The following is a 10,763-nucleotide window of genomic DNA, read 5'->3' as shown; positions in this document are numbered from 1 at the left end:
GGGGGGGTCGGCAAAAGAAGGGGGAGGGGAGAGGGGTTCGCCTGAGAACAATGGGAATGAGATGCTTGATGTTTTTCTAGGACGAGAGGAAGGGTATTAGACGACACATATTTCATGCACTGTTCAAAAAAACTAGCCACAACAGTCGCCATGGCGTGTCGTGGTTTAAGGCTTGTGTCTCACGCCACGTTAAGCCTATGAAACGCGATGACATAATGTGCGGTTTTTGTAACACACTATTTTATTTTTATTATATTTTTAATGTTTTATTTATTAGTTTCTAATGTAAAATCTAATCTTTATATATATAAAAGGAAAACCTCGAGGTATTAAAGTGGCACCATGAAAATTGAGTATTCTCAGATGGTGAGTTGTGGTTGAATTTTAGTTGTCCCACATTGACGAAGAGTTGTAAGTTTTGAACATAGTAGTGTGTATAGAAAAGGTGGATCGGAGTTGAGGGAGGAGGAAGATAGGGTGTCGACGATTGGGGTTAGAGATGGCCAAATGGGCCCGGCCTGAGACCGGCAAAGGACCGGGACCTACCAGACCCAGGACCGATTGGGACCGGTTTGGGACCGTCGGTTAAGAACCGATTATGGTTTTCATCAAAAAACAATGCCAGACCCGGGACCGGCCCGATTATTTTTCAAAAAAAAGTATTTTTATATGTATTACTAGCTAACTAAGTATATATGATTGAAAATCAAATTACAAAATCACAATAAAACATATCTTTTAAGTGTATTTGATTGAAAGTCAATTATAAAATTATAATAAAACATAAATTTAAGTGTATTTGATTGAAAACCAATTATAAAACTACAATGAAACATATTTTTTTAAGTGTATTTAATTGACTTAATTTGATATTTTAAAGTTTATTAAAATAACATTAAAGTATTTTAAAGAATTTATCAAAAAAAATTTAAAAAAATATAAAAAGAAAATGTTTTTTTTTAATACATGACCGGTTTAGGCCCAACCCAAAACAGGTTACCGTTTCAAATACTCAAAAATACTTATTATCGGTGACACACCAAAATAAATGAATAAATTGTTTTTTTATAAGCAAACACCCCTAAATTTGGTCCCCATATTTGTAGACCTGATTAAAAATTTCCTTTTTACAATTTAACCTCGTCATTTACGAATATGATAACAATTTGAAAATATTGGAACAAATGAAATGTAAATCGGAAAACCTTTTCGCGCCAAAACAAAACAAGTGAAGAAACACGAAGAAGTTCAACGGGAACCTCCAAAAATGTCCACCGTCTTCATCGCCGTTCAATGCTTCCAATGCTCAACCATGCAGGCATCAATTTCTCTCATTATAAACACGCGCAAGTAAATCAATGTCGATTTCTGAATGCTGTTCATTTTGATTTTTTGACAGGTGAAGCAGAGGAAGAAAAGTAGCAACAAATGGAGCTGCGTAATCTGCAACGAGAAACAGTCGGTTCGGAAGGTGTTTTCCCAGGGATTCATGGCTAAAGATGTTCGAAAATTCGTACAGAGCTTTAACATGTCACGACAATTCGTCGAACAACAGCAGGAGCTGCCAGAAGAAGCCCTCGTTCAAGAACAAATTGAGACTCAGCCGAATAGAAAGCGCACCGATTGGAGTGAGTACATCGACTCTGACATCAACGATGTTGGAGTCTCTGATGATGAAGGTTAGTTCTCCCTTGAGATTTGCTCAATTATATGGATCATAAGCCCTAGATCTGCAGAATCTTATACTCATTCAGTTAACAAAATAATTGCTGAACTTTGATTTTCGAATTCAAACCCAAATTTAAAAGAGAAATCAAAACCGAGACGCATCATGTAACAATTTCAGAATAAGACAAGATACACCGTTTGGAGCGAGTGAATTGACCCTGACATCAACAGTATTGAAATCGATGATGATCAAGGTGAATCGTTCCTCAAGATTTGTTCAATCATATAGAGTTTCAGTTCCACCAAAAGAGTACCGAATTTCGAATTCAAACCTAGTTTTTTCCCATATGCACAATCATTTGGATTATGTTACAAATCTGAAACCACACATTTCCAGTTGCATAATGTGTTGCCAATTGTAAAGTGATCATCAATTCTTTGTCCTAGAATTAGAATTTTTATCAATTTAGACATTGAAGATTAGCGCTTTTTGACTTTTAACTTCTATTGGAATCGAGGGACTATCAATAATAACCTGCATATAATTGATTATGAATTGAATTGAATTGAATTTACAGGGGATTTGTGTGAACCAAATGTGGTAACGGAGCTGCCAAAACCTTTGTTTAAGAAGCCAAAATTGAGTTATAATTACTCTGAGGCTGGATTAGATAGTGAAGATGGTGAAAGACTTCGGAAGCCAGTTTTTGGGAAGAGAATCACCAAGAGGAAAATTAACAATCCAGGTTAAACAAGATTCCGTCTTCCTTCAAGTACCTCATTTTTAGTTCATCTTGAGTTCTTAATCCAATAATGGCAATGCCCAATATTTTGATTACTTCTTACATTCCAAACAGTTGATAGTTGGTTTATACTCCCTCAAATGTTCCAACTGTTGCTGTACTAATTTTATCTTTTTGCAGATAAGGAGCCAAGAATAACTAAAAGGGTCGGTGAATATAAACTTAATCATGAGTATGTGGATAAAGAGATGGGAGGATCTTCGAAATGGAGAGAGAACTCCAAAATCCAACGTGATGATAACGTTAACGATGGCTCTGCATACGAAAGATCAAGTTCAATGATGACTAAAGTCAGGAGGCCAATTTCAGAGCGGAATGCATGCCAAAATGATGGCGATAATGTTGATCATGGTTTCACATACACTGGATCAAGTTCAGTGATGACAAAACTGAAGAAACCAGTTTCTAAATGGAATGAGTTCATTGATGATGGTGATGAGTTGCAGCTTGAAAGCAGATGTCAAGAGATCAATCATGGTGCATTTGAGACAAAGGTAAGTGATGAGATTGTAGAAGATGATGTCCATCCTGATTTCTTGTGAACTTAGTCCTGATTCATATTAAACCTTTTTCATCATTTTGGCAATGACATCGAGTCACTGTTTGTTTGATCACATAAGTCCACCGTCAAAGGAGATTTGATAATAACCAGGAGTCGAATAAACTCTACAACTTTCTGGTCTGAGCTGATAATCATGCATGAGGCACCTGTAGAGTCTGAACATTCACTAAATTGGGTTCTGTCTTTCATCATTCCCCAACAAAGTAAGCATCGATTTTGAATATATCTGTATCATGTTGAATTTTACTCAAATTTGGGCTCCCGTGTCCTCCATACCAAGCGCATGCTCGAGAATCCTGTATCATGTTACCATCCATCCATTTCCACTTCGTTTCAACTTGAGTGATTTTGTATTTGAAGATTTGGGCCTATTTTCACTTTTCACAACATATCAATATCGAAACTAAATTAGTTTAGTTTTGCTCAATTTACAAGATTCCTATATTTTATCTTGTAAACAAGCAAAACCCACAATCACATTTTTAATACACCAACTAAACATAGCTCATAAAATGACAAGGTTAGGTGACTTCAGTGAATATGACCACCTAAATGTTCCATGTAGGCGTTGAAGTTGATATAAACACCCTACAATGGCCTACAGACAATTTTGACTTAAACATAAAGCTCTTTATTGTTATAACTTTCATATATTAACTATTAATAAAAGCATACATAATCCAGATTGTTCACAAGATCATTGAGAAAAGAAGCTATTAACAAAGTTGGGGAGCAGGAGTGAACACATTGTGCACCAAAACTAGCACAGAATCGCACTTTTTGTCTCTTGGTGTCACCAACGTACCTTGCATTGCAACTAGAAACTAAAATGCTTGATAGCCTGAATATTTAAGGAAGCTTAACAGATTCAGATGAAGTTTCGAATATCCAGGGACTTCACATCCACCATCTCCTCATCCTTGAACTCCTCCCTGAAAAAAATGAGGGAGACCACATCACTCAAAATTTAAAGGTTTGCGGAAAGTGTTTGCCCAACTGTCAAAGCATCTAAGGGGCCGTTTACTGATAACTCGATAAGCGACTAAGCGCTTACCGGGGGTATCACTAATCTTACCGGTGAGCATGGCAACCACTGCTAATTTTACCCGGTAAGGGCTTACCTGGTAAAAGATGCTTACCAACAATCCATTTTAATGGCTGAGAATGTTATCTAACAAGGTAAGTGAGAAGGGTGACTCTTGGTGGTAAGCGCTTACCCCTAAGACGCCCTATAAGAGATAAAAATGAATGAATCTTGCAGATGCAAATCAATGTCAATGGTCACTTGTAAAGACAATAAGGGGCAAAAAGATAGTCATTCAAAGAAAGAAATAGGACAGTTTTTTATACGAAAATTGCAGCAGTTCCCAGTTTTGAAATGGGCGACGAAAATTACAATGTTTCCCTTCTTGGTATGTTTTTAAAACTGGATTTAGGTACTTATTCATTGTGATCCCTGTATAGAATTCTAGACTGATTTAGGTCCAGTAGAATTCCCTATTTCATGTTTATTTAAGGGTATTTTTGAGACTTGTGTCATAATCAAACATCCCAAAAAGACGTTGCAGTTTCCACGCATCAAAGGGAGTACAAGATATACCTTATCTTCTGTGTACGCATTGCTTCGTGAGCATCTTTCTTCAGTTCTTCGAGTTGCGCTTTTGCAATTTTTAGCTCCAATTGTTCTTCATACTTGGGCAAGTCTTCCTTGCGGATGCCAAGCCTACAAATATCATATAGAAATACCACAAATTGCTAATTGCGATTTAGCGATGGTTAACGAACTTTAATTTAAAATGAACAGGAGATGAGAATTATATTTGACCACCTAGCATCAGATAAGTAGCTTTTCAATGTTAAAATTGATAAAATTGCATCGATGCAAAGAAGAAAATTCATAAACCAAACTAAACTATTTACAAATGTTATAAAATATGCAAATGAGCTTACTTCTGATTTATTTTGTCAAACTCTGTCATCAGGAGAGCCATCCCCTTCTTGTCATTTCTCATAAGTGGCTTCTTAAGTTCTTTCTCAATTTTCAAAAGTGCATCCATCATCATAGCTTCTGCACCTAGTTCATCTGTAAGGCCTCTCCTGGAATAAGGTTTATTTGCCACAAAAAAAGGATAAACAACTAGGATCAAAATATTCTCCCAACTGCATCAACAAAATGGAAGGAACGCCGGCCCAGTGGTACCTGGCCTACCGGTTGAGCCCAACCTCTAGAAGGTCAAAGGTTCAAAAGTCACCATAGGTGAGGAGTGCATTGAGTATTTGCCATATATAAATATTATATACTTCAGAAAGGTAAAATGGAAGGAACAGTTGATAGCAAGTAGGACTATATCTAATTTACCAAATGGTAAGGAATGAAGAATATTTACTTGAGACGTATCTCCTTCAAAGCCAGCAGATAAGACCGGGCATCCTTGATTCCCTCGGTACGTGTCTTGATGGTGTACTGGATTCTTTGAGACTCTGAGAACAGATCTGCCCTGTAGGCATGGCATGACAATTTTTAATACAAGTTACACGAAAAGATAATTGAGGTTGATGATGCTATCCATAAACAGTATGTTTTCCATCATTGGATGCATCCACATACTCATACTCATAATCAGAGAGAGAGATCACAAGAAAATGTCACAAAAATAGCACGAGATCAAGAGCCCACCAAAATACTCAGCCGTATATCCGGAGTCATTAGAGAGAGACTAGAGAGAAATTTATTAAATTCAATATTTTTTCTAAGTTCTAACCTTATATATGCACACACACATTGGGGATAACCGTGAAGCTTACTTTTCTCTTACAGTCTTTATGACCTTTGCATACTGAGCAACAGCTGCCGGATCTTCAGGATCAATTGTAATTTTCTCTTTCCGGAGAATCCCGATTGCTGTCTCAAATTTCTTCTTCACATCAAAGAAAATCCCTTTCAACATATCTTCAAAAGCATGTGCGAACATCGCATTAGTATAATCATAAAAGCATAATTTAGCATTTCAAATAATAAAGAAGTTACTTCATCAACTATCCTACCACATACTTCCTTTTTTTTTTTTAATTAACCTGGATAACCAACCCGCTACGCGAGCCGACTAATCCCAGGGCGACCACCTGCTTTGCAGATAGCCCGGAGTCACTGTATTTGAACCTCCATGGCCACAAGGGGATTTTTATTCCTCCTTGGATTTGAACCTGGGACCTCCTGGTAAATTTGACCTTTGGAGCCAAGCTCAAACCAATCAGGCACCACCCTTGTGGTTACTTCCTTTCTGTAATACTCCAGACAGAAACAACACTGATCAATACACACTACCGTTTGTTACGCTCAAGTTAGATCTGCAGTTTGTTATATTCAAGAATGATGGCAAACGTTGTCTAAACCAAACCCATTATATCCTACCTGGAGGCAGGGTAAGGGAGGGGTAGGTTGTATCCGGACCTTAGCTCTGTGTCAAGAGACAAAGAGGCTGTTTCCGATAAGAACCCTCGTTTGGGAAGGTTAAGTAAAGTCACAAACCTAAGTAGGAAAACAGTGTGCAACTGTATCACTAGACTACTGATAATATAATACCGCCAACCTTCACTCAGCCACAGTTGAATATTTATTTTTTATTGAGTGTTGCTTTGGTGCATTAATGATTCTTCTAATTTAACTGAAAACAGCTACATCTTGGAAGACACAGGCAACAGATGGAACACCATCGTTTTATTATAAAATGCTTGTCAAATCATGATTTATTTATGCAAACTTTTCTTTTGTTGGATATTATCAATGTCAACATGCAGAAGCACCACATATTTCTAGCCTCTAGGGCAAACACTAGGATTTTAAGGACAGTTATTTAAGGTGCAAGAACAAGTCAGGTGAACATCTTAGCTACTGATCTTATAATATGCATACTTACTAATGGAAGTAGTATTTTTGGGGGGTTATTCCAAAATTTAAGGTTTAATACAAAATTTAAATTGGCCATACGTGTAATGAGACACCAAATCGAGGGTTGCAGCCATCATAATATTGGGGTATGTTTTGAAGAGAAAAGGGAGACAAGCGTATGAGAAAGTAGGGTTCAGATTGCACTATCATTATGGCTATAGTGTGTTCTCTCACTTACAAGAAAGAATCAGAAAAGGAAGAACGGAGTGAGAGACAAAACCATGGAATCGAGTTACGTGATAATCAGGATGGCTAAGTTCAATTTAAATTCCTGACCTGGTGGTTGCTCTACCATTACTTTGACAGCAAGGTAGACACCCTTGACCCTTCTGGTTTTTCTTCTCATACATTTCCAACATTTAGCCAATTTGTCATTTTCCTTTATGTTGAAGACAAACTAAAACAAAATATTCTTTCTCTCATTGTCTACATAACTAGAGGGGTGTAATGAGTAGGGGGTCTCTTGTGCAAAGAGATGAATTCTTTTTTCCTACATTCTATCGATCATGGGACAATTACTTATATGCATATAGATATGCAACTGTATCACAGTTTCTAAGATATGCCAAGTTCCAATAGCTTATATTGTGCACTCGTATTAATGCTACTTTACTTACTGGCTCACAAATAGAAGATGAAGAAGGCTCTTATATGCCCATCTCCTCCCACAGTCTGTGGCACCACCCAAACTGATTTTTTAAGCATCAGATAAACTAAAACAAAAGCAAGGCATGACCATGTACAGCTTTAATTAATTTGAATGATGTATCGTCCCTCCCTTTCTCCAGTTACATGATTTAGATCTGTAGTATCCAGTTCCCTCACATATTCTTTATACTCTGATTTGAAACTTGAATTTAATGCACATGGATATTTTTTTTGCCACTGTTCATTTGATAAACTTACATGTGTTCCAACAAACAAAAACTCACATATGCTGCAAGCTTGCAACCACTTGGAAATAGAAAATTAAGCTCAACTACATGTGTACAGTCACAACTCACAACCAGAAATCTGAATGGATGACGGAATATCAGTTCTTGGAATCACCATGCTTCAAGAAAACAATGTCATCTAGAAAATGATGCAGAGTTCCCAGAGCATAAATAAATTTTTTTTACCAAAATGTTGGGGGACAAGCAGTAATATTCCCAAATCTCAACCGAATCTCCAATATTGCATAATGGCAACCGAGCTGACACAAGAGTTTGAAACGCTTTTTTTTTTTTTTTTACCTTTTTCTTCTCAATCATTGCTTTATTTTGAAAGTAATATTTTCACCACTTCTTAGGTAAATAATGGTATTTCGAAAGCATTCTATGAATCATGTCAAAACAAGAACTAGAAACTCATAGGATATATTGCAGAGAGCCTGCAATAGTTCTCTTCGATGCCTTTAAAGGCCTAAAAATCAACACATTGACTTTAAATACCAAAAGGGCAACCACTGGCCTGTAGAATCTGCAGATCCTGAACTAGCACATCTACAAGTTTCAGAAAGAGATATATGTCTACATCAACTCACCATCGCCCTTTAGCGCTTTGGGAGAAGCTTCTTTGGCATAGAAGCGAACTGAGACAGCATGATGCTGTGGTTGCAGTGTCGATTGACTACTATATATCTGCATAACCACAAAATCCATAAATTCAACTGCTAAAAGTAGACAGTCTTGATATTGAGTGCATTTCTAGAATAGAATTTAAAAAATTAATAAACTATTCTTTCTAACTCAATATCATACTACGCTACAAAGTAGCAGCCTATTCGGGAGGAGGCCAGTCGAGAAGGGGATAACTTTTAAATCGATAAGGCAGTCCACCATGGAATTCAAACATGCATCAAAAGTCAATATACACACACATTTTCTTTACAACAGAGCAGCTAAACGTAAACAAAAAAATCTCTACTTCAGGAGCAGTCGGAGGTGCCATCAACTCATGCAACCACTTATAATGTTGTAATTCTTACTATCATTTGTTAACTGTATAACAAGACTTTATACATCATACATATTTAAACATTTTCCAAGGTACATTGTTGTTATCACAAGTCTGTAACTATGCAATCTCAGAGTTTTACAATCTTTTTGCAGGTTTATATGGGACAGGAAGGGTTAGGGAGGGGGTGTTAACAGGGGGAAACATACAGCAACCTCCAATCCCACCACAGAAGAATACTCTAATTTTACCTAATTCAACCATGAATGCTGATTAGCGTGACCACGTAAATTAATCTAAACACATAAATTCAGTAATCAAGCATCCGTAAACTGAGTTGCATCCACGACATCCCATCAAAAGTAAAAAAGCACACACAAAGCAATAGAATCAAAATCAAGCAAGCGGAATCGAAAATGGCGATAAATAACGTAGAAATCGGAGTCTAAAATTACTTTGATACAAGAAATGAGCGATAGATACCTGACGAGTGGATCTCGATAGTATTCGAGCCATTGGAGCGGTGGAGATTGGTGTGGATTCAGACGATCAGTAGTGATCAGCTGTTGTCTGACCGAAAAATATGACAAATCAGGTGCTTCTGTAATATTACCCTCATGATGCGACTCGAAACGACACCGTCTGAGATATTCTAAATCAGGATATAACAAAAATGGAAATTTTGAGGGTTTTTTTTCTCTAATAAGATTCTTTAAAATTCATATAAATATTTTAATAAAATAAATAGAGAAGCTGATTGAATATAATATTTTTTTTGATTTTTACTTTTTTTTTATTTTATAGAAATTTTAAAAAATCTGTTAAAAAATGCTCTGATATAAATTTATTTTCTATAGATCTTGATCCATTGTCACTTTGGACCTCGTCGTTTTTAGTCCTAGATTGATACGTTAATCTAAATTGTCATTTATGGGTTGTTTGTTTACCTCTTAATAGTTTCATTAAGAGAGTCTCTTAACCGTTAAGAGGTGAATCTTGTTTGGCAAAAAAAATGGTATGCCTCTTAATGGTTCTAAAACCTCTGAATGATTTTGTATTATGGGTCCCCCTTAATCATTCAGAGCCCTAATTTCGTTAAAAATAATTAGCAGACAATTGTATTTCATTTTGCACTATATCATGAGAGCCTCTTAATCATTCTGCACCAAACCATTCAAATTGATACGCTAATCTAAATTATGATTTAGTTGTTGAATTTGTTTGTTTTATGTTTTCTCTCTTGACTAAAGCGATTATTCTCGACAAAAAGCTATTGATACAACAATATTATATTACTACCAAAGGGTCTTTAGCCTAGTGATATTTTAGTATTTAGCCTCTTAGGAGGTCAAGATTCAAACTTCACTAAAGATGAAGAGGGTGTCTGAGTTTATTTGTTATGTTACATAAATATTATATACTAAAAAAACAATATTAGATTATGGAGAAAACCTTTAAATATTTGATACATATAAAAACCATATACTTTCAAAAGAGACCCCTCTCTTTGGTAGTCGATTGGATGCTCAAAGTCAAATCCGGTTTAATTTTGCACCCATCCCATAATCTCCTCATTTATTATTTTTTAGAAAGATAACAATTTATTAAAATAATCAAAAAGAACAAAACCAAAAAACAACAGAAACAAACGAAAGAGATCAGATTGTAAAAATCTAATCAAAGGGTTGAAAATTGGTATTACGGATTTCACGAAAAACCCTTGGTTTCACATGATCCCAGTATATATATATATATATATATATATATATATATATATATATATAGGGGTGAGTTCAAATAAAAACCACTCAATTTGTAAAAACCGTGAAAATCTCATTCAACC

The 10,763-nt window shown here is 36.0% G+C and overlaps 2 protein-coding genes across 2 annotated transcripts; one reads left to right on the top strand and one right to left on the bottom strand.

Annotated features, from left to right (window-relative positions):
* The first annotated feature begins 1,267 nt into the window (after positions 1-1,267).
* On the top strand, positions 1,268-3,013 carry LOC112508648. Its single transcript, XM_025113327.1, has 4 exons — positions 1,268-1,318; positions 1,400-1,679; positions 2,247-2,414; positions 2,592-3,013. Exons 1-4 carry the CDS (start codon positions 1,268-1,270, stop codon positions 3,011-3,013), a joined length of 921 nt encoding a protein of 306 aa, XP_024969095.1.
* Positions 3,014-3,667: 654 nt separating this feature from the next.
* On the bottom strand, positions 3,668-9,519 carry LOC112509465 (probable ATP synthase 24 kDa subunit, mitochondrial). The gene is made up of 7 exons (XM_025114438.1): positions 9,404-9,519; positions 8,508-8,604; positions 5,839-5,983; positions 5,421-5,531; positions 4,984-5,130; positions 4,634-4,756; positions 3,668-3,965 (listed from the first exon to the last, which is right to left on the bottom strand). Exons 1-7 carry the CDS (start codon positions 9,434-9,436, stop codon positions 3,902-3,904), a joined length of 720 nt encoding a protein of 239 aa, XP_024970206.1. The 5' UTR covers positions 9,437-9,519; the 3' UTR covers positions 3,668-3,901.
* Between the last annotated feature and the right edge of the window lie 1,244 nt (positions 9,520-10,763).

This window comes from Cynara cardunculus (assembly GCF_001531365.2).
Source record: "Cynara cardunculus var. scolymus isolate 2C chromosome LG 3, CcrdV1, whole genome shotgun sequence".
In the NCBI taxonomy this organism is placed as follows: domain Eukaryota; kingdom Viridiplantae; phylum Streptophyta; class Magnoliopsida; order Asterales; family Asteraceae; genus Cynara; species Cynara cardunculus.
This window is presented reverse-complemented; position numbering and strand designations above follow the sequence as displayed.

What these genes read in the sequence shown, in the direction of transcription:
- LOC112508648 (XM_025113327.1), top strand. Translation starts at nt 1,268, where the DNA reads ATGTCCACCGTCTTCATCGCCGTTCAATGCTTCCAATGCTCAACCATG. An exon ending in TGGAGTCTCTGATGATGAAG is followed by an intron (nt 1,680 to 2,246) that starts GTTAGTTCTCCC and finishes TTGAATTTACAG; the next exon opens with GGGATTTGTGTGAACCAAAT. An exon ending in GAGGAAAATTAACAATCCAG is followed by an intron (nt 2,415 to 2,591) that starts GTTAAACAAGAT and finishes ATCTTTTTGCAG; the next exon opens with ATAAGGAGCCAAGAATAACT.
- LOC112509465 (XM_025114438.1), bottom strand. Translation starts at nt 9,436, where the DNA reads ATGGCTCGAATACTATCGAGATCCACTCGTCAG. An exon ending in TATCGAGATCCACTCGTCAG is followed by an intron (nt 8,605 to 9,403) that starts GTATCTATCGCT and finishes GTGGTTATGCAG; the next exon opens with ATATATAGTAGTCAATCGAC. An exon ending in CAAAGCGCTAAAGGGCGATG is followed by an intron (nt 5,984 to 8,507) that starts GTGAGTTGATGT and finishes ATGCTTTTGAAG; the next exon opens with ATATGTTGAAAGGGATTTTC.